Source organism: Rissa tridactyla, chromosome 1 (assembly GCF_028500815.1).
Source record: "Rissa tridactyla isolate bRisTri1 chromosome 1, bRisTri1.patW.cur.20221130, whole genome shotgun sequence".
In the NCBI taxonomy this organism is placed as follows: domain Eukaryota; kingdom Metazoa; phylum Chordata; class Aves; order Charadriiformes; family Laridae; genus Rissa; species Rissa tridactyla.
The window spans coordinates 92,982,544-93,007,480 of NC_071466.1; the positions used below are offsets into that span (position 1 = coordinate 92,982,544).

General features: G+C 36.7%; 1 protein-coding gene across 11 annotated transcripts in view; it reads right to left on the reverse strand.

Moving 5' to 3' along the window:
* The window catches only part of DMD (dystrophin), a 1,301,546-nt gene that overhangs the window by 248,207 nt on the left and 1,028,402 nt on the right, over positions 1–24,937 (reverse strand). For all 11 annotated transcript variants that reach the window (XM_054189211.1, XM_054189212.1, XM_054189209.1 and 8 more), the window contains one exon: positions 13,659–13,848. In XM_054189211.1, coding sequence (XP_054045186.1) covers positions 13,659–13,848 — 190 coding nt within the window. The remainder of the gene's footprint in view (positions 1–13,658; positions 13,849–24,937) is intronic.

The following is a 24,937-nucleotide window of genomic DNA, read 5'->3' on the forward strand; positions in this document are numbered from 1 at the left end:
TTTATCTATGTGCTGCTTGGTGCTCATGGCCTCTTTTGCTTTTGCATTAGCTTTTCAACTATATAGACAGTACAGAATTGAAGCCATTTATTTTAAATCAAGAGTCCAGGTGTTTTCACTCACATACCAACACCTCGGGTGACTGTTAGTACATAATACTAAAACCAACCTAAATAACCAGCTGATAAGCAATGTATTCTTTTCTCTGCTGTATTTGTTCATAAATACTGACATCTTTTTTAGATGCCATAATCTGGTCAACTGAAAGCTTCTAAATTAATAAGGTGAAAATGGACAGTTACACTTTTCTCTCCTGCTCCTCCAGGCTCCTCCAGCCCTATTCTGATTCAGCAGTGATATTCCACACAAAAGGACCAATGCAAAAACCTACTGTATTACTGCAGCCACTTCAGTCCAACTTTAAATCAGAAAGGATCCTAGATTAGCATATCTAAACCACAAATCACACACACTTGCAAGGTAAACTGCTAAACCAGACTCTGAGAATAGCTTGGCATAAATAATTTCCGAAACATATCATAACCCTAAAAAGAATCCTCCGTCTCAATGACCGAAGTATCTAACAGAAAAGGGACAAGGGGCAGTAAACGCAGAGAGAAAGAGAGAGAGGTAAGAACAAGGATTCCACAAGTCTGAAGAAAATTAACATCGTGCCCTTTTCACATACCTGAAAATAAATAGATCTGCCTCTTGTATGCACAGGATAGCCGATAAACTTATTGCCCACTGTGCTTCCCTTCTTGAGGCCTGTTTTGCCTCATTTTTTAGTACTAAGTCATTTCCCTAGTCTCAGTTATCGACTGCTACCAAAGACTGACAATAGGCTACAGTAACAGAAGACAAATGGATTTCCACACTCTCTGCAGGCTCTCTTCACCCCACTCCCTTCCCTCCGCTGAAAAGCAGCAGCAGTCCTGCTTACAGTGGAACTGCACAAGGAATTCACAGGCAAAAATCTGACTGGTTATGGTAGACAAAGAGTGGGTTCATAGCTGTGCCCATTCAGATGTCCTGACAACTACATCAGCCAAATTCAAGCAATGAAAACCTTTTTCTACAACAGTGAGAAAGCCATCACTCCAAGAAGTGGTATAAAGGAGAAGAAATCCTTTCCCTAAGTAAACAACTATTCGGTTTCAAGGAAATTTTCTATGAAAAGAAACGCATGAAGAACACAAAGCACTAACACCTTTCCCACCTGGTGACAATGAGGAGGTAAGACAAGCCAGAACAACATCAGACATAAACATTTCTCAGCAAGGCAAAGAATAACCAAATTGTCACTGACCCAACACTTTTGGGACATTCATGTGGACAGGTGGGTCAGCAGAGGACACAGCTTAAAACTTGGAGTGATCTGGCAGAAGAAACTTTCTGGGCGTATCTTCACATACCTTCATAGTTACCTATGACTAAATTCTTGGTCATCGTTTGGGGCAAAAGTGATCTCAGCAGTCTGAGTTTACATTTTGGTTCTCTTCTATCACCTCGTGGGGAATTGCACAATGTACAAATATACTGAGTGGTAAGACCTACATGAAGCTATAAGCTCCTTAACCTGTTTTAGGTAAAAGACAATCAAATGAAGAAGTTAAAAAAAAAAAAAAGAAAAGAAAAAAGAAGAAAAGATAAACACCATTAACATTTACACTACCAATAGAGAAAGAGAGAGTACACACACATTTTAGATATATATATATACACACACACAAGATCACACCAGTTTTTGGCACCTAATGTTGCCAGTTAATTATTTAGCTACTCCTCCTAGGTTCTCTCTAAGTCAGAAGGGAGACATATGCTTCTCCAGAAGGCAAAAGCCCCAGCTCAGCTGGGCTAAAATGCCTTCTAGAAGTGCTTCTCTCTTACCATTGTCTGTGCAGAACTAGGAAGAACAGGTAATGCAACCAGGCTGAGCTGGGTGGCACAAACCTTTGCAGTAACACAAGTTCAGAAACACCTCCTGGACATTTCTTCATGGTCTGAGGTGGGACAAACACAAGCTGCTGGAATAGCTTTCCAGATTCCACCAACTTTGCCGATCTCAGTGGGAGCTTAAACACTTACCTTACACTTACACTGCTGACACCTAAAAACAGGTGGCAGAAGTTGACTCTTCCACCCTATCACCTACAGTATTCCAGTAAGGACTGGTGGCAGAGACACAACAGACCAGTTACATAGCCTCTAAAAAATGTAAAAAGGCAGACAAAACACTGAAGAGATGACCTTACTGTATTTCTGTAATCTGGTGATTCAGTATGTAACAACTGATACCTTGATACAAACAGCAGAGCTTGTGGTTGCTTGTACCAGTGTTTAAGGACGCATCCTCCTAACTTCACGTAAAGAAAATCCACAGATGAGAGGGTTATTTGAAAAAAATACATAGCTCACAAGGTGAACAGGTTATCTGAAACTGTATAATCCTAAAACCAGATGAGAATAGATATGAAGGACAATATAATATATAGAAAAACACAATACATATAAAAGAAGAACCTACATAATAGGATTTATGTGAGTCTACATGATTTCCAGTGTCATGGGCTCTAAATAATGTCATTCAATCTCATGCAAAGCAGCTCAATACTGCTATGTTAGGGTACTTGGTAGATATCATAACATCAGATGATTCCTCCACACAGAAAAGTGTATGTAAAATCAGAGAATTGACAACACAAAACTAGAAATTATAAACCCTAGAAAGAGTACTGATGCCCATTTAAGTAGCTGTGTATTTTTGTTACAATATTCAACCTCTGAAAATGCAATTATATACTAACAACTTCAGAGAAGACAAGCCCAAATCTAGTTAACTTTACTGAGACAAAATGGATGAAAACTACGATAAGTAACCATAATTTAAGGTTGACTTTCCATAATTCCCACACAACATGCAGTTTACCCAAAAGAAAAATATTGCACATCAGTTTAGAATCTCCTAACATAATTACAGCACTGCCACAAAGGAGGACGAGGGTCCTCCTCCAGAAATTCGCTATTATTTTCAGTGATAACAGGTGATGAACCCACTGGAATCATTACAAAACAGACTGAGATAATACTTCTCTACTACTAATCACTCTAGTAAAAAACCCCTTTCATTTAATATGTGGGATAAATGACATTTTCTGTGATGACCATCAATAAAATGGAATCAGGTACCCAAGTGAAAACACGCAAACTGAGATGGCATCCAATGAAAATCAATGATTCAAATGAAAAATGTGGCAGAAAGGGGTAAATGCACATGTGGAACTTCATACTGATATAAGAGATTGAATTTCTTGTCAGCAGCTGAAAGGAAGAAAATCTAAACTTGTGACAGAAAATGAAATGGGGCACTCGGTGATGTTATAGACAAAGTTATTCTTGTCAAACATGCCGTCAGTTTAGGTAGTGTGATTTGCTATGCTACAGTATACAACTGCTGCACAGTGAATGATACAGAATAGCTAGTATTGTGAAAATCTGTAAATTCATATGCAGAAAACCTGTGCTACGGCAGCTATATACTCATACAAAGTTCGCAGCGTTTCTTTGAAGACAACAATTTTTCTCAGTACAGTCTAAAAATCTCTCACAAAACAAGCAGAACTTGTCTCTGAAAAGCATTTGTGATTTTATTTTAGTCCTTATTTGTATTCTTTGTAGGTCATTGCCTTTTTACATATTCAGGAAGATATCTGCCCTAAGCCAAAATTAATACTTTTCCTCAGTTATGCACTATATAATTTATCCTTTTTACATTAACATGTTAATAATCACAATCACCTTTTTATCTCCCTTGGGAAAATACACATCTGGTCTCACGCGCAAAAACTTATGTGCACTTAAGCCATGTGTTTTGAACAGTCTGGTATGAGGTATAAGTGCAAGAGGCACAGATACCCTTTCAAGCTCATCAGAAGACTATATTAAAAGCTACTGCTGGGTTTTTGCAAACAGTTTTTATTGATTATTCGCTTTTCAAATCTGCTATAAAGAATACAAAGTAAATGGAAGAACTAAATGGCAGATTAGACTATACCAGTAAATACTGATGATGACAGGAAGATCAAACGGCAGAAATCTTCAAAGTCTTGGTAACCACTCAATCTCATTCCTATCACTTCAAGTTGATGGGCTACAGTGAAATATGGCATATGCTTAGTAAGACTATGAGAGTGCCCATTCATCCAGTTCCTTGGATGTGGGAGATCCTGTTTTAGAAAAGCCTACACAAACAGGAATGAGGCATCCTCAAGAAATGGTAAGGTCAGGAGAAAGTGTAGGAACTGGAACCTATTCAGGAATAAGGGCAAACCTTCTTTTCTATTCCATCCCATTTCTATCTGCATTTTCCATGCTCTCCTCTAATAATGCTATTTAATACAACACAACCTCACACTTAATGCTACAAAAGCTTTTCCCATCTAATCTGTGTTTGAAAAATCTGTGCTTAAAACTGGCAGGCTTTGCGTGCCAATCTGCAAGTGAAAATTTAGGACCATCCTTCTGGTATGCTCAATAACCTTTGAAGTGAAAAACGTAAGTCAAGGAAGTGAGCATATACTATGTTATTAATGGGATTTTTCTTCTACCTTGATTATGAGAACATGTGCAAATGTTTGCACACACCCACTTTATATGTGAGATTTCTGACAACTGAGAGATGTTTATTTTCCTGGGAATAAGTTTTAAGAATACTTAAATCTCACTCTCGTAACAAAATACTAGATCACTTAATAAAATAAGCCTTTTACCTTCTAAAGGAAAATTAGCATTGATTAGAGTTTCAGTTCAGAAACAGGAATGGCAAAAGCAGAATACATCTTTAACGTATCCACTCCTAGATAAGCTGCAGCATCAATACATTTTCCGGTTTTATGATAAAGATTATCCAAACTAAACTAATTAAAACAAAATGTTAGACAAAAAGTAGCAACATCTACATATCTGTTTTATTACTCATTTTCTGACCACTTCTCTTTGATATCCAGCTAAGAACAGCAGCTGTGGCATTGCTTTTCCTGTTCAGAATCATCATCTAAACCTCCCTGTGAAAGTATTCAGCTTTCCACCAACATAGCGCTACGCAGTAACTTGACTCTACGCAGCTGCTCCATTTCCCAGCTTCTCTTCTCTTCTTTGTTATTCCTCCCTGCACTGAAAGCCTCCTGTTTCCCTCTTCCATATCCTTGCCTACATCAAACCACAACATGATACGGAAGTGACACTGAAATCGCCAATGTTATTTGAATGGAGCAAAATCACGGTCTCAAATGATAGCAGGAATAGTGGTATATCAATATTATAAGTTGCTGTTTGACCACATGCTGGGCTGCTAAGCAGTTTTTTAATAAAACTGTTACTTCCCTGAGAAGGAAAAATAAACCACAAGCCAGCAAACCTAATCCAGATGACAAACTGCAGTACTATAAACCATAAATAAACACAACTAAATTTATTTTCAGACTTCATCCTTAGATTGCATGTGAAAGGGTTAATCGTTTGCATGTCTTTTAGGACTTAAAGCTTTAAACACAAATATACATTTACATCTATGTGCATAAGAAGTCTCATTGATTTCACCATTTTTACCCATTTTTATAGGATTTTAGATTATATACTCTTTGAACTAACAATGTCCTTATCTTTGTGCCTTCTATAGCAGCATATTAATCATAATGTAGTTGAGTGGTATGACATTAAACTATGTTCAAGTGGTTTTGGCCCTTTGTGCTACTGGATTATTGTGTCTATCTGTGGTTCATAAAATAAAAATAAAAATACACCAGAGAACCTGACTGAAGAAAGACACCATCTTTGTCTTGCCCTTCAGGCATATTTATACACACTATACACTGATATGTTGTCACAGTTAACATGAACTAACTTTGTATGTTGTAAAGTACTTCTTTCCCTCATCCAATGCATTCAATTCAAAATGCAGGTATTAACATAATTTTACCAAAATATGTGATCTTACCAGCAAAGTAGGAACTTGTTGTGAATAGACCTAAATAGAAGGACCGTAGCCTGTAGGAGGTCTCAATCCAGAACTGTGCTAACAGTTCCCACTCTGCTTGCACAAAAGCATCAATCTGATACTACACTACCAAGGTAAATCCCAATGAAAAAAATAATTATTTCAAGCAATTCACCATTCAAGTTTGGATGATAACTTTTGAGGAAATCTTTATTTTACACGTAAGAGTAATGGATTAAGAGAGAAAACGCTTGGAGGCCAAAGGTTGCAGATTTCAACTCTGTGCATAAGGAAGAAACCTCACTTTTAATTTATTGTACTCTGAAAAATACTTGTACTATTTTCACTGCTTAAATCTAGCTTTCACCTTTCAATCTCCCCATCACTTTCCACTAATAAGAGTAATTTTAAAATATACAATTATTTTTATTCTCTGTAGTCCCTTCTCCTCACTTCATCTTTTTCCTCCTCACTCACTTAAACACATTACTCAGGAACTCCTGGGAGATGCTTATGAAATTTTCTCAAGAAATAGCAAGAAAGTTTTCAGTTTCTTACTTTCTTGTATTAAAGCTTTTCCATTTGCATATTTAAGTCAAAATTAATTATACTGACTATATGACCAGTGATTATGTGATCAAATCAGAGATCACAAAAATCACAGAACAGTCTAAGGCAGGAAGGCACCTCTGGAAATAACCTTATCCAACACCCCTGCTCAGAGCAGGCCATGTCCAGCCAGGATCTGAAGATCTTTGGTAATGGAGATGCTACAACCTCTCTGGACAGCCTGCTTAATGATTTGACCATCCTCACAGTTTGTTTTTTTTCTTATGCTAACGTGGAACCTCCTGTGTTTCAGTTTGTGCCCACTGCCTCTCATCCTGGCACTACTGAGAAGAGCCTGGCTCCATCTTCTTTACACATTTCCTGTCAGGTATTAACAGACCTGGATAAGATCTCCCTGAGCCTTCTCAAGCCTAAACAGCGCCTGCTCTCTTTCCTCATATGAAAAATGCTCCAAACCCTTAATCATCTTTGTTGCCCTTCGTTGGGCTCGCTCCAGTAAGTCTACATCTCTCTCATACTGAGTTCAGCCCTGCACCCAGCACTCTAGATGAGTCTCACCAGTGCTGAGCACAGGGGGAGGGTCACCACCCTCGACCTGCTGGCAATGCTTTGCCTAACGCACCCCATGGTGCTGTTGGCTGCTTTTGCCACAGATGTGCCAGATTAGAGTTTAAGGACAAAATTAAATCAGTCCAAGGAAGAGGAAGACAGACTTTCCCTAGTATTAGCTGGATGAGCAAGCACTTAGCTCTGATAGAAACCATTATGATTCAAGCATTGGGTCTCAACTGCAATGGTTGCAAATGAATGCCATAACCAGGACACAGTCACTGGCCATGAAGGAGTTTTCTCTCCAGTCAGGAATTACACACCTGCCAAAACTGCCAGTGTAGGTTCATTGAGGTTTCATTGGGTCAGTTTGTCACTTGCTGTTAACAACAAAGAAACATTACTCCCCTCCCTCATGACCACCAATCACAATACTGAAAAATTCTTGACCGAGGGCTTTCAAGGTAGTACTATCCAATATTTCACAAAATCCATATGGTAACTTTTCACTCTGAGATATCTTGCCCCGATATGGGCAAGACATCTCAGATGGGGGCCATATAGGGCAATCTGTCTCAGATTAGGCTCTAACAGTTGTTATTCCATTTCAGGTATTATGGAACAGATTTTATTTCAGAATTGTTAACAGGTTAGTGTAAAAGGCAAATCTGGAGGATTGAACTTTAAAAAAATAGGGGAGGGAAGAAGATTATATTTGATTTTTAAAGCTTTCAGAGAACAATTTCAAGCAGAAGCGAGTGAGAAAGTGTTTCAGAACAGAGACTGGAAGTATTAGATAATTAATCACTATTAAATATTTTTTAGTAAAGTCAATTGAACTGAGCAAGGATGTTACAGATACTCTCTCTCTCTTCCCTGTTAGTCAGATTCATCACCTAATCCATACATCATGTCACAAAATTAACTGTGCTGGTCAATTATACGTAAATTATGTTTGAAATAAAGCTGGAAAGAATTTTGTTCTCTCAAAAGACCCATACTGCTAAATAATCAAGAAAAGTCAGGAACGTGTCTCTACCTCAACCTCAACTTCCTACTATTGAAAAAACAGCGGCTTAGACACCTTAAAAACAAGTGAGCACCTTTGAAGTATTGATAAGAATAGAAGAAACAGGAGGGCCTTGCCTGCTGTTCATGCCCCTTGTTTTAGATAAAAACAGCATTGTGAGAAAACATGGGTACTGACCATACTATACATTCTTACGTATAACTTAAGGCACTGCATGTTTTTCATATTATTAGCAGCAGAATTCCTGCATCTAATGGAAAACTACTTAGGTTATAGGCTAAGTGAGCATGAAGGTGGTGATGAAAATAAATTTGCTATGTATTTCATGCCAAAGTTATTATCTTTGCTTCATTTATCATATGCTGTCATACTTCTAGTCAGTCTACACTACCAATAATTCATCAGTCCGTCATAGATTATTTCAGATACATTTGGTAACCTGTGTAAATAGTACAGAAGCGTTCTCCAGTTATTGTCTAACTAGGCGTCACATGCAGTATTTTCTGACAATTTTCAGTGAAAAAAACCCTGTGGTTAAATTTATCTACAGGATTAATATTAAATGATATCATCATGAAATAACAGGATAAATCCACACTAGCTTCAAAATTATATCTAATATTACCTAAGCTGTATAAAATGTCATATGCAATTATTGCTAAAAAGACAAACCAGAGGAGTAATGAACACTGTTGAGAGTTCATATCACTAGCAGTATGAAAGCAGAAAGTAAAATTAATTATTTTCATCTCCCTCATATGGTTACTTATCAAACCACGTCTCATGGGGACACATGATGTATTTCAACCAGACAATAAAAAGCAGCACATAATTACACAACTCCTTGGAGTAACTGGTTTGTATCCTTGAAAATTCTCCAGAAAGTATTCTAACTGTGTGAATCACCTCAACTATTACATTGCTGTCAGCTCAGACAAATGATGCATGCAAATGCATGCTTATATAAACAAACAGCGTGTTTATAATGCAACAGTTTAATATAATTACATCATCAGGTAATTAGAATGTGCAGTTATATAAGTCTCACCCTCCTCCTTCTGCTACTGAATGAACTGCTAAGTACTAGGGGAAGATTAATCTTTATTAGTGACATTTAAGCTAATGGTTTCTGAACACGAAAAGCAAAAGAAACACCTAAAAATGTGAGATTTTCCTAGACAAGCAACATTTGCTGTATAAAACACTTTCTGTACAACAGAAATTATTTTAGCAAGACGTTATTTTCCTGGTTGTTTAAAAAACTAAATTAAAGCTTGAGAGTGTACAGCAGAAAACTGCTGGATCACTAAAGGTGAGATAAACATTTTTAGTGACAAGGAGACAAAGTTACTACTGAACTTAGAAATTCGGGGTTTTCATTATTTGTGTAGAGATTCTTTACCATACACTGCCTTATACCTATTGCCTAAAAATAGCAGATTAAAACAGAATCGTAACATTTCAGGACTCCTAATGACTATTTTCACATTATCCAAGTCCATGCAACCGCATAAAGAACAAGACAGAGACTAGAGATCTAAGTCCATGTGTCATATTTAACTATAACTTCTATGAACTTTATAAACCTAAGTAGTCAAACTTTCTTTAGTCAGAAACTACCATTTTGGTTTACCTCCTGTGATATGGATTCAGCCTGGCTGACGAGAGAAAAAAAAAAATTGACTTTGTGTAGAAGAAAAAAAAAAAGTCCATTGGAAAACTGTAATCCTGGCTGAAAGCATTTAGGATCTTTTCTATGCTGGGGCAGGACTTGTGGTTATACTACATATACTGGATGTTAAAAAACACATTAAGGACATAGACTGTATTTGAATGTGTCTGGTTTTACACATGTACAATTTACATAGCAAGTTTCTTCGGATATAAGTCATTGCCTGATATGTTTTATAAGGTAAGTGCATTTCTGGCCCACAGTACAGAGTAAAAAGAAGGCTTATCACTATTTATGGTTTATGGCGCTGATGATATGGATTAGTGAGCAATAACACCTTTCCACGAAGTACATAAATGCATATTTCTGAGATTTCAGTGACTTATTAAAGCTCCTTTTTCGTTTGAATCTTTTATATGCATAAGTTGTGTGCAAACGGCCACACTTTTGTCATGTTTTACTTTTCATCCTTATGCATCAAAGTGAATTGTGAGAGAGAACTCTTACAGGCAGGGTATGAAAAGTGGAAGGATCAATGCAGCAATAACTGAGGAACAGATGAAAAGCCATACTCTCTTTTTGACCATTTAGCTGACATCAATAAAATTGTTTTATTGATAAAATTGTGCTTTAAGAAGTAAAAGTCCTTGATATTTACTCCATTATCCATTTTTATAGCAAAGCAGATGGGCAATATTTGCAGCACTACCAGGAAACTGTACCTATTGGGACAGAAAGCTTTTACAATGAAGACTATTGATATGGAGCACTATGTTATAACTATTGCATATATTGCCCATCTTCATGAATTGATGAATTTTACAGCTGAGCACTCTCAGACCATTACAAAAATTTACTCTTTTTTTTTTCCTTTTGAATAATTTCCTTATTTAGTTCAAAGTATTTATTTCTCAATGAAAAGTTTTCTATAAGAACAACCATAGCATAATATTTGACTTTCTGAACTGTAGAACAGTTCATGAAGACGAATGTGGCTTTTTGCTTATAGGTGGCCCCAGTGCCAGAGAAGGATCAAGGACATATTTAACTTGCTATATATTCATAGCCACAGCCTACACTAATTCAGTCCCATACTTTGTTTCCAACTGACTTTCACTGGCATTGTCCATTCACTTCTTATGAAACTCACACACATATCATCAGAAAAAAATATCAGTTACTAGTGGAGAAACAGAAGTTTATGGAAGTTTGTGTTTTCTTTTTCACATATGTCTCTCCAGTAACAGTGAATTGCTGCAAAAGCACCATTTATAGTTTGAGAATAATCCAAAGTCTCCAGTAAAACCTGCACTAACTACAATAGCTTAGCACATGTTAACACATTGTATTACTGAGTAAACAAATGCATTGCTTGGTTCAAAGTAATTACTGTTTACTTTTCTCAAACTAAAACATTTCCTGTTACTGTGCCTATTCTAATAAGAAAACCAACCAAAAACGATGCTCTAATTACTAAGAACACACACTAGTGAAACGATACATCCTTTTAAATGACTAGTAGTTAATGGCTATGCCTCAAATCAGTGATAATTTAATGAAATCGAAGAAGATACAAATCTTGAATGGACACTTTACTGTAGTTCTTAAAAAATTACAGAAAAAAATGGTCTTTCCCAATTGCGATTTCAAAAAAAAAGCCCCATTCTATTTACTTAAGCTTCTTCTGCTTGAGGGGGGGAGTGGGGGGGAGAAACATAGAGGTTCTACCAGCTTTTAGAAAAATTTCCATCAGGAGAAGGGCATCTGAAAATCCACTTGTGGTTGTGAATGATGAGATTTCTTCCGGAGGCTTAAAAATGGCATAAAGAGGCTGATACAGTGATAGGCCCAGAAAGAAAACTAAGTCGATCTACACAGAGACAGAGCAGCGTGCAGATGCAAATGAAAAATCCCCACAGGAAACCACACTATCAAAATATTTCCTTCTGCAATCATCAACTCTAACTGAAGTCTAAAATCATTGTGCTGTTGGTGGACACGTATATATCAGTCTTTTGGGAGCAAAAGATAGAACAACCACTTTTTTGCCTCTGCATACTCCTGTTTCGTCTTAAAATGTAAGAGTAATTTCTCTTGTACAGCCAAGATATTGAACATAGCAATGTTTGTTTTTCAGAAGTGAAACAGAGACTACACAAATTTCCTGCCTTAGAAGATCTGAACTGAAAATTTAGTCTAACATCTCAATTTAAATGTATAAAAATCTTTACAAGAAAGCTTACAGTTCAAAGCAATTGTTCATACGGTGGATATTTTTACGTACTTCATTAATTATTTACGGCAGGAAGGACTTTCATTCATTTATTTTGTCTATAGCTCTGTATGGTTCCTATGTGGAAATTAAAAAAAACCCCAAAATACTAGTTGAAAAGATAACCAGGAGTACAAAATTCCATTACAGTTAAGAATGAAGCATTCTACCTAAATTTTTAGGTATCTCTATTTTGCCAAATAACCCATTTCTCAATGATCACATTAAAAAAAATAAACCTCTGCAAATACTTGATAATTCAATTGTTTTAACACCATTATAACCAAAAACCTAATCTAGAGAATATAAACAGATGGCCTATATTGAAAAGTAACTGCTCAGTGGAGAACTATCTTGCATTCAAATCTGCCCTCCAGGATCATGCTCAACGAATTCAGAAACACATAAGGATTTAAGGTGTATTACTATAAAATCAAATTATCATAAAGACAGATCACTATTAAAAATGTGGTTCAGACTTCACTTTTGTCCAGTGCAACAACTGTAGATTTCAGCACATAACGTAACGGAATTTAGCAGCAGTTCAGTCAAAAAATTAAAGCCATGTATGTATTAATACAGTAGTACCAAAAGAAGGTAACATTTCCATCCAATGTACTTACTCAACATAATCACTTATAACTAAAATCTTTCATAGTATTTTTTTTCATAAATAAATTAAGGCATAGAGCCTTCAGCACATGGAACTTCCAGTTTCGAACTTTCTGTCAACCTGAAAGTCATGCCCTATCAAGGAATATTGGAAGAAAGGGCCCTGCCTTCCAGCCAGCCGACCAACCTCATATTTAAGAAATCTAAGACCTCACACAGACATGTGAATTCCTCTCAATAACTGTAGTGAAGAAACCACAATGAAAGCATAGCAACATACTTCAACAGCACCATCTCAACTAACTATTTTTCTTTCTCCTTAGGATTCTCCAGAACACCAACTACAATATTGTCCTTCTTTTTCAAGATTTTTTGTTTCCAGAGGAAAACAACTGTTTGAAAACTGTCCAGCCATTAACTGTGAAAATTTTAATCTTTTTATTATGGCAACAGAGCGTGTTGACAATAATCAGCCAAATACCAAATTAACATTTTTCATGTATTTGAAAGTAATGGAGGAAAACTAATTCAGTTAAGCTGCAGAGAATAAACTTGATGCAATTTATATAACTTCTATAAATATCAGAAATTCTTAATAAACTCTCATTTCTGTCAAGTGCTCAATTCAAGACTGTAGCTTGGCAGAATAATTCATTTTTACGTGATAAAAAAAAATATCTAAATGCCCATTCCATCAATGTTTCCTTTCTGTACATTTTAAAGCTGTACTTGAAGACACTTTTTCAAATGTGTTATATGCTGAAAGATGTCAGACAGAATCATGATGTTACTCACATTAGATCCCTGCAACAAATTCCAAAGCAACACTTAAAGATTAGTAGTAGAACCGATTCTCTTTTTTTAAAACAATTTCAGTTTTGTTGACTAGCCGCGCACTGGAAAAAAACCCACCACTTTGGATACCTGACAGGTCTCTAAACTGAAGTGCTTGATTTACCTGCCACTGTTTCATGAGCTCCCGAACCGTTTTGGCATCCTCTAGTATCTTTTCTTTGTGTGTAGCATCCTGCAGGACATTCGCAGTTGTTTCAGCTTCTGTAAGCCAAGCAAGGAACTTTTCAAGATCCAGGTAGAATTGCTGCAACATTCTTAGGGCTGATTCCAGTGCAGCTTCACGCTCACAAACCCTGCGCAAGTACAAATAGTCAAATGCAGCACTCTTAGGAAGAAAACAAATCCTAATCATTAAATCAAAACATAGCAAAGACACGTTATGTATTTTTCATGTACCAACGAAGGTCACTTTGCAGATACATTAACTACCGAACTTGCACTGTATGTTAGGCAGGTTGGATTCCTTTTTTATCTTGCACAATTAATAAAATAAAATAAAATCAGAAATAATTCCCTGATTTGTTTTAATCAAAGATTGTTTTCTTATTTGTCATTAACACTACAATGGGAAAACTTGTTTATTTTTAGAAATCATGAAATAGTTCCTGGACACCACATGGTACGATGAATTTAATATTTTTTATGACTTGAAACCTTTGGAAATTGTGTTCAACACCTTAAATCCTAATAACACTGAAGTTTGGGGGTTTCTTTGTGTTTTGGTTTGGTTTTCTTTTTTAATATCAATGTGATAAATTATAAGAAAGATCTCTATCAGTTACATGATAAAATACAATAACAATTGTATACAATTTTTTGTTTTAATTGTATACAATTTATTGTATACAATTGTATACAAAGGCTATCTTATCCTGAGGGAAGATCTAAATCATAGATTGGGAAAGAACACTAAAGGCTCTAGCAATTCTGGTGCTGAAAAAACATTAAAGTATATCTGTGTTCTATCAGCATTCATGTGCAATGTAGGTGTCGCATGTTCTCACTGAGTTTTTACATTGAATTTTACCTAAATAGGGATTTAGAAATGTGAGCATGTAAGTATGACATATTGTTCATTAACACAAATCTGTCAAGGCTACTTTGCTATTTTATCACATTCATATTCGTTTAACATCAGCATGATAACAGTAATTTTTTAAGCTAAGAAAATATATAGTAAAGTAATTTGATAATTTATGTTACTTCAAGTGGAATGAATGTAATTTGATGCACATCTATGTTTAGTCTACAGTGATCTGGATATTTCTAGATAGATCTCCTGTCTAGTTTTATAGTTATTTAGACAGAGATGAAGATACTACATTTTAGCAGATATAATTTCTCAAGTTAGAATTTATTATATCTTTACCAGAAGAGGCCATGAAATTTCTAAGTGCTAAGCTCTATTTCAAACCCTGTTTCCTGGCATGAAGACGTTGTACTCCTTGATATCATCCTAAAACCTGTTCCACTAGTTGAAGTAAGAAAAGAAACAAAAAAAAAAAAAATAACACAAGTTTTGCCAAGTGGCACTGACTTAACATGTTTTTCATCAAGCATATAAGTAAATCGCAGCAGAGGACAGTAAGAACAGAAAAATGCAGTCAAAGTACAGGCGAGGACAATCATTTCAGAAAAAAAAAAATCCTCCCCAAGAGCCACATCTCACAATAGCTACCATATTTCTATCATATTTTTGGTATCATATGGTATTTCACCATTTTATGAAAAAAGGAATTTATACTTGGATTTTTTTTTGGTTTTGATTAAAAAACTGAGAAAGCTATTGAATGCCTCCCTACAAAGTCATCCATCAATTTTTAAAAAGTTAAAAATTGACTGGATTTTTATCTCAGATGCACCTGTTTCCATCTACAAGAATTCTCCACATCATGGCACTGCTTAGCCTGTATTAGAATGTGTCCCCAGGGGCCTCTTAGGAGGAGAGTGAGACACTTAGCTCCAGAACAGTGAACATGATCTCCCCAACTTTATTCTACATGGACATAAACATGGCTTCTGGTTAGGCCACACTTCAAATTGAAAACAAATGTAATGAAAGAATTTGTGGTTCTGCTGTTAAACTAAAAAATCATTACATAGTTATCACATCTAAACTTACTAGCAATATACACTAAATCAGTATAAACTTAGAAAAAAGACAATAAATGGAAATCTTTTACCTGGAAAATACTGTATTGTCCTATTTATCACTTTTAGATCAAAAATAGATCACACTTACTTGATAGAACTTGGAAATGGAATAAACTTACATAAACAAAAAATATTTTATCTAGTTCTTCAGAGCACAATTCTATTGCAAGGTATGCTTTATAGCATTATTCTAATTCAATTTTCAGTGTGCAACATGATAGCTAGTAGCAGTGCCTTTGCAATATCAAGTATAAAACTTTCTTGACATGCAGTTCTTCAAAACAATAAAGGCACATTTTTAACTACAATCCATCTGAACTCCTACAAATACATAGCAATGCTCTAGTAACAGCAATCTGCAAATGCACAGTGAGATTTTTTTAAAAAAAAGTCTTAACTCTGTTTGTGTATATTTAACTTTTTATTGATCTAAGTCAAGAATGTTAGTTATGAAAAATCTTCTATCACTTCTGTTCTATGATGCACAGGAATCTTATGGCACTTAATTCTTTCAGCCTACAGAAATGCTTATCTATAAGCATACTAACAGACGCACCAGAAGACACCTAATACTTTGCGTTTTAAATTTTGATAGATCTAACATGCAATAAACATTCAGCTACATTGACAGCTCTGCAGCATATCAATAAGCTTCACTCTACTTGGCTTTCTAATTACTTCAAAATTATGAGGTTAGAATACAGAAAAGAAGGTCTAAAAATGAAGAATAAAACTGAGTATCAGATCCAGCCTGTGATAACATAAATTGCACAAAATTATAGGGGAGACAAAAATATGTATATTGAACAAGAAATTATTGCACAAAACCAAAATAAAGATGCTTTCTTTTTATTCTGTATCATCCAAATATGTTTAATTTCATAGTGAGTGCAAGCTGTAAGAAAAGAACATGAAGTTAGCAGAAATATGTTTTAGTGTAAATGGAAAACTGCACGGTAGGAAAACTACAAAATACTGCTGAAATACTAAAAGACAATCATAACAAAAATTATTTTTAATGGAATGATGCTGTTTTTCTCTGTTCTACTTATTTATAAAAATAAGCACACAGTGATATAATCAAAAGCTTCCTATTCATGGCAGAAATACTAAAGATGGGATTCATCTTATTTTCATCTAGACACCCAGAATTTGGGCAACCACACTGCCTCTGCAAAACATGGAGACAAGCATTTTTGGAAATTAATTTCTCCTCCCTTGTCTGTACACATCTGTTGAACCAGATTCAAGGCCAGAGTCAACCTTTTTGCCTTGACTACGATGGTAAGTTACTTAAATCTTACACAATTTTAATTTTACAAAAGCCTAATTTTTACACAAATAAACCTACGTAGGTAAGATGGTCCCCAGTCTAGTCAGGGACTGATTTTTAGGAACCAGTGGCATCAGTGACAGTGAACAGACCAACTCTAGTTGTCATATGAGCTTTGCTGCAGGACAGAAATTATGGTACACTCTTAAGAATGTGTTAGCTGAAGGCTTCAAGTTGAGGAAAATGGAGGCACGTCAGAGGATTTGAGTCACACAATGTGTATAAGCGTGAACAATTATATTCACAGGAAGATGTTTTTAAGGGTTTAACAAAAAAAAAATCAATGAAAAAAGAAAAAAAAATTACCAGCCTCTGCTACAAGAATTTGCTGTGATGCTGAGAACTTTTAAAGCTAATATTTTTAAAACACAGCTTTTTATAAATTTTTGTGAAGATAAGAAGGGTAAAATAAAGTTATCTGAAATCTGTGTGATCTTTACGTTCATAAGCAAGGTACTATATTATGAACTAAAAGTCAAGAGTCTATATTGTGATATACACACAAAACAAATACACACAACAAAATACAAAATATATAGAACTGAACATGTTGTAACAGAATCTACCAAGAAGAGAAAGTGCTGAGGTATAGGAATCATGATGTCATTAAATGTATTGCAAGGGTTCTTCATTCATCAATCCCCAATCCGTACAACACAAGGAATAGAGTGTTTGGAGAGGCTCCATGAGCGTGAATCACAGTTTTTTATTCAGTTGTAGTATTTGCTACATAATTTGTAATGAATCATTCCCACTTTCTGAGTATCTGTTTGTCTATCTGAAACACTTATTCACATTACAAGATACATTGCGAGGGTCAGTGTTTAAATAATGCTTTGAGATGCTCAGATAACAGGAAACATAGTAAGCGCAGAGCATTATGCCAAGGTACACTACACTGTATTAATACAGAATACATGATACGTATATAAATACACTGCAGAGTGAGCACAGAAAATATTCATAATGGACTAAATAACAAATTTATGTTCCACAGGTATTTCCTTAACGGCAATAACAGTGGAGAAATTCTGCATCATTCAATGTTCAGTATATCAGTAAATCACACTTCCACCTGCAGACTGTGGTAATCTAATGTTATCACACTGAGACGTAAAATAAAATAACCTGGACTATGGCTAACAAAATATCAGTAAATGGTTTTACTTCTAAAGTTTATGAGGTTTTCTATATATAACTGTATTTTCTCCTTTCTGCCATTACAATTCCATACAATTAAAAACCAAAAAAGATACACTCCCTTTTCTGGAGCCAACTATCACAGACAATTTGAACTACATGCATCTTCCTACTAATGCTGGAAGCAGTCTGCACTTTTTCATGAGGATCATATCCCTTCGCTCAGTGTGACAAGGGAACAACTGCAAAGCTTCATTGTAACATTTAATTTTTACTACTAAATAAATTTGAGCTCTTATTGGTAACTCTTCTTCAGCTGCTTTAACTTGGACTAATAAAGAACCTACCAAAGAAGCAGAATAATTTAACCTCAGACAAAGTGGGAACACGAGGAGATGTCACAGATGAAAAGAAAATGAAATTCTGAAAAGGAACATTAAATTCTTAAAATAACTATTATTGACAGAATTTTGAAATGCAAATTCAAAATAAATCACACTAATTGATTTTGGGAATACTGTTTAGAGGAACTTTCTTCCAGAATTTAGGGACTACATTCTACAGTGCCAGTTAAACTTATTAATACATGCTAGTAAGTGATTAATCTGCAGATTAACTCTGGAGCATCTGATACACATTAAGTGTGGAAAACTCTGTTGAGACAGCATGAAAGTGCTGCTTTCGTGTTGTTTTCTGGATCTCAACCTGCTTGACACCTCACTCGGGGACACATAGTGTTCTTCCAGTAACACTTTTGCTTAAATGTTCCTTTTAGTTCCACCATCCTGATAGAGGTTACTAGTATTTCTCTCCTGTAGAACATTGGTACGTGTATATGGATCTGAGGTTTTTGAGTGATCTTTATATATACATGCTTACGTCCTACTATTACTATTTTGTCTGGCTTGGGAAAGCGTTCTTTGCCCAATTACTCCTAGAGTAATGGAGATTGCTTGCCTGTGTGCAACTCTACCTCTGAAATTACTTCTACGTTGCAAATGATGAGAAAGCCTCAGAGTTCAACTAAATACAGAGCTACAATATCAGCATCTGAACCACTCGAGAGATCAGCATTCAGATGTAGCTGACACTCATCCGCAGGTCCTTATCCTCCCATTATCCTAAGTGAGGAACAAGGAAAGCTTTGGTGTGCTGGTACAGAATTTTGTACTTGAAAGACACACTTTCAGTTTTTTTCAGTCAGTCCCTTCCTATAAGGACTAAGGGACAAACCTGATGAAAAAGCTACCTCTAAAAAGGAAACAATAACTTTCTAGAACTCTTTGTCTGATCTTTCTCACTGCTAATATCTCCATGAAGACAGCTGATGCACAGAACTGAAAGAAGGAAAGATTTAATTTCAGTGGTTGGAAAGGTCTTTGAATAAACAAGAATAAATGCCTTTTTTGGAGCCCAATGGGAACACAAAGGTATTGCCCTGCTGATTGAGGCATATGAACGGGATTCTTGCCACTGACATATTTCTTTCTCTATTTCTATGTGCAGTACTGCTCTCTGCCTTACATTTATTCTCAGCAATGTGATCTGCCAACTGAAAGCTGACTCTCAGTGCCTTCAGATAAGTCAACGGGCATCTCTGCCTTGGCCGCACTATCCATATTGATTAGGTATGAATAAACAGTGAAATTATTTTAAATTCCAGGTGTAATTGTGCATACAGAGAGACTAAATGCAACAGCTGCTGCAAAATGAACACACAAAGGCAGTTCTCTGTTGTTTCTCTTTGCTTCTGCAGGAAAGAAGACCAAAAAAAACCCCTCAATTTGATTTCAATTTGGACTATCTGTCTTGATATGGACACAGTATTGTTTTTTCCGTGATAATCACACACAGTTTCCTAAATGATGACAGTCTCTTCAGATACTGAAACTAGAACATCCTAGAGCATTTCCTGATAATAGTAATAAGACCATATAATTTGTCCTTTTTTAAAAATCTGTTACCAGAAAGGGGAAAATGCTTCAAAGAGCAGTGATTCAATTGGCTAAGCAAGATACAATTTTTTTTTTCCTGACCAGTTTTTCTATTGTAAAACTCTGCAAAACCAGAAAATATGTTGTATTAAAAAAATGTTTCTGGTGTTTATGTATTTAGGAAAATGAACGCAGCACAAGAGGGAAACTATTTCTTTTGCTATTCATTGGCTGGCTTATTTCTAGTCTTACATCTAGCCCTTCTCAAAATAGCCAGACCACCTATGAAAATAACAAAAATCATCAAAACCCCTCAGTGTTTTCCTTTGACCTGCTCTCTTTCTTACTAAAGACACTAAAGCAATTTAAAAACATATTTTTTGAATTTAGACAGTTTGTTCCTTACTTTTCTTTATTAAAGCACCATTGATATTTAATGAGAAAAAGAGGAAAACAAAGAAGAATTTGTGTTTATCTATGAAGTTTCAGATCAACCTTGGATTTTAACCCCCCATCTCTTCTACACCATTACTTGTCAGCCTGAGAAGGGTTGCTAAGCAAAGGAAATATCACACCCTGGGGCACAAAATCACATATTTAGATTTCTGTATAGGATCTTTAAATAACCTCTTCTTAAATAAGCACCTGCCAACATCAGCACAGAGGACCTGTGTTATCACAGAGGAAAATTCCTCATCAACCTTTTTAAAAATAATTTCTGTTTCTCCTTATACTCTGCTCATTTATGGGATCCCACATTCTCAAAATGGGATGGCAAGCATAAAAAGCGTTAGAGGGAATTTTTTCTAACAGGCTTTTCTTGCCCCCTTTGCTTTTGTCTCTTTTTCCCTTGCTTTGGCATAGGTCTAGAATACATAAAAAACATAATATAAGTGTGCATAAGTATACACAGACAAGAGAAGTTCGAGATGTGTGCACGCCTGCAGGGCTATGATCTTACTGGCATCACAGAGACATGGTAGGATGGCTCCTGTGACTGGAGTGTTGGAATGGAAGGGTACAGGCTCTCCAGGAAGGACAGGCAGGGGAGACAAGGAGGGGGTGTCACGCTTATGTCAAGGACCAGCTGGAGTGCGTGGAGCTGTGCCTGGGAACGGATGAGGAGCCGACCGAGAGCTTATGGGTCAGGATTAAAGGGAGGGCAGGGACGGGTGATGTTACAGTGCGTGTCTGCTACAGGCCACTAAACCAGGAAGACAGAGCGGATGAGGCCCTCGATAGACAGATAAGAGCAGCTTCACGTTTACAAGCCCGGTTCCTCCTGGGGGACTTCAACCACCCCGGTATCTCTCGGAGAGATAACACGGCAGGGCATAAGCAATCCGGAAGGTTCTTGGAATACGTCAATGATGACTTCCTTATCCAAGTGATAGAGAAGCCAATGAGGAGAGGTGGCTTCATGAGTTTAGGGAGTGTAATGATAGGACGAGGGGTAGTGGTTTTAAACTGAAAGAGGCTAGATTTAGATTAGATATTAGGAAGACATTTTTTTTACTGTGGGGGTGGTGAGACAGTGGAACAGGAAGCCCAGAAAATATGTGTTCAAAGCCCCATCCAACCTGGCCTTGAGCAACCTGGTCTAGTGGAACTAGATGATCTTTAAGGTCCTTTCCAAACCAAACCACTCTGTGATTTTCCCTATGTTCATCAAAATCATATATCACATTTACGTTGTGAGCTACAGAAAAATCATTACTGAAACTAAGCGGACCATTTTAATTCCTTTGTAATTAAAACTAATTATAGGTTAACTTTTATGTTATTGATAATCTTTTATGTTTTCTAGGTATTTCTAATGTCCTGATAAATTTTCATCAAAATCAATCACTTTCCGGAGAGTAAATCTTAAGAATTACAGGTTAAAGGGAATCTGAACAACACACAGCAATCACAAATGCACGAAGTATCATTAAAATTGACTTGTAGATACCGAATAACGTTCTGATGGACTCACTCAACAGGCTTTTCTAAATAGCCCTTAGTCAAAACTTAATGAAGTATCTTAAAAAAAGAAACAAACAAACCTAAAAACCCCAAACAAACCCAAAACCCAACAAACCAACAAAACCAAACAACGCCACAAACACTACCACTCCCACTTCTCTGAACTCATGGAACAGGTTCTAGCCTAACCCTCATATCATTCAAATAATGCCCCAACAAAACATGGGAAGGTAACAATCTGGTATTCCCATTAAAGAGAGAAGTTGTAAAAAGAAGAAATCCTAAAATCAAAGCTAAAAACAAACAGACAAAACTGGTCACTTGTTCTACCAAAAGAAGCAAAAAGATTATTGTTCTGTTTAAGTCTTCTTCACACTTCATGGTCTATAATACGTAGAATTAAGTTTTTCTTTGCATTCCAAAACATACCATTCTTTTGAGATTCCAAGGCAGTCAACAGTGCCATCTAATAAACAGCATATTAATTACTCAGATACAATTTATTAAGATAAAATCTTTGTTTTCTAAGACAGTGAAGTGTAATTAAAACTGATTATGAAAATAATTATATTCTAAAGGCACTTGTTTTCTTACCCTTAATTACTGTAGAAACAAGTAAATTTAATAAGACTGTGAAATGCACTGATGGCATTACATGAAATCAATTAGGGCTCACAAAGGATACTATTAAACTGTTAGTGTAGTTTTCATTTAAAGCTGCAACCTCTGAGGGCTGAGATCAGTGGCCTAGCAGAACAGTGATTTGCTGCAGTGCAAGAGAAAGAAGCCTCAGTTTCCAGACTGGAAGACTTCTCCGGCAGCGCTTACATTTCTTATTTTACCATGCATCATCTTAATTTAAGTGAGAGTAACACTAAATAAACACACACTCACACACAATTTTTTTTTCCCCTCTAAAACATGGGGCTTCAGTAGTACTCACTTTACACAAAGATACTGACAGATCAGATCAACTAAAAATATTTTAAAACAACTATTTCAATATGTGAATATATTTTAAGAAGCATACAACTGCTAAAAAGAAATAAATATGATGGTCAAGGTCTGTAATATTCAGCTCAGAAGCAGCTGGTAATCAAAACTGGTTAGTATCTGTGTAAGATGGAGAGACAGCAGACTGTCTACTGTTTCTTGTACCTTATATAATCTAATACAACTAATATTAGTTGTAAAGAACCACTCCATATCTTATATAGTTTTTCTTTACTATTCAGGTTTCAGACTCCTACAGAAAACTGACATATAGAATAAGTTTCCTGCTATGAGGAGTTAATGTAATTAAAATAGATCCACTGCAGAAAGATTGTAACACAACAGGAACTATAACTGGAGATAATATGAATATAAGAATACAGAGTAATACTAATAAATCATTATTATGGAGTTTCGACAACATTGAGAAGAAACTATAACTCTAGTTCTGTTCCTTGGGACTGTGTAAATATAAATAAATAATTAAATTATGGAATTCCAGAGCCAAATTCAGCAAATTCACAGAATCACAGAATGGTAGGGGTTGGAAGGGACTTTCAGAGATCACCTAGTCCAACCCCCCTGCCAGAGCAGGTTCACCTACAGCAGGCTGGACAGGAACACATCCAGGCGGGTTTTGAACACCTCCAGAGAAGGAGACGCTACAACCTCTCTGGGCAGCCTGTTCCAGTGCTCTGGCACCATCAAAATAAAGGATTTTTTCCTTCTGTTGAGATGGAATTTCCTGTCTTCCAGTCTGTGCCCATTGCCCCTTGTCCTGTCGCTGGGCACCACTGAAAAGAGTCTGGCACCATCCCCCTGAAAACCGCTCTTTACGTATTTATAAGCACTGATGAGATTCCTTCTCAGTCTCCTCTTCTCCAGGCTAAACAGACCCAGGTCTCTCAGCCTTTCCTCATAAAAGAGGTGCTCCAGTCCCTTGATCATCTTTGTAGCCCTCCACTGGACTCTCTCCAGTAGTTCCTTGTCTTGAACTGGGGAGCCGAGCACTGGACACAGTACTCCAGATGCGGCCTCACCAGGGCAGAGTAGAGGGGGAGGATGACCTCCCTTGACCTGCTGGCCATGCCCTTTTTAATGCACCCCAGGATACCATTGGCCTTCTTAGCCACAAGGGCACATTGCTGGCTCACGGTCAACTTCTCATCCACCAGGACTCCACAGTCTCTCTCTGAAGAGCTGTTTTCCAGCAGCTCAATCCCTAACCTGTACTGGTGCATGAGGTTATTCCTCCCCAGGTGCAGGACCTGTCCTTGTTGAACTTCATTATGTTCCTCTCTCCGCAACTCTCCAGCCTGTCCAGGTCTTGCTGAATGGTGGCACAACCTTCTGGTATGTCAGCCACTCCTCACAGTTTTGTTTCATCAGCAAACTTGCTGAGGGTACACTCTGTCCCCTCATCCAGGTCGTTGATGAATATGTTGAATAAGGTTGGACCCAGTACTGACCCCTGGGGAACACCACTAGTTACAGGCCTCCAACTGGACTTCGCACAACTGATCACAACCCTCTGAGCTCTGCCATTCATCCCGTTCTCAATCCACCTCCCTGTCCACTCATCTAACCCGCACTTCCCAAGCTTACCTATGAGGATGTTACAGGAGACAGTGTCAAAAGCCTTGCTGAAGTCAAGGTAGACAACATCCACTACTCTCCTGTCATCTACCCAGCCAGTCATGTCATCATAGAAGGCTATCAGATTGGTCAAGCATGATCTTCCCTTGGTGAATCCATGTTGACCACTCCCAATAACCTTCTCTTCCTCTACATGCTTAGAGATGACATCCAGAATGAGCTGTTCCACACCCTTCCAGGTACGGGGAGGTGAGGCTGACTGGCCTG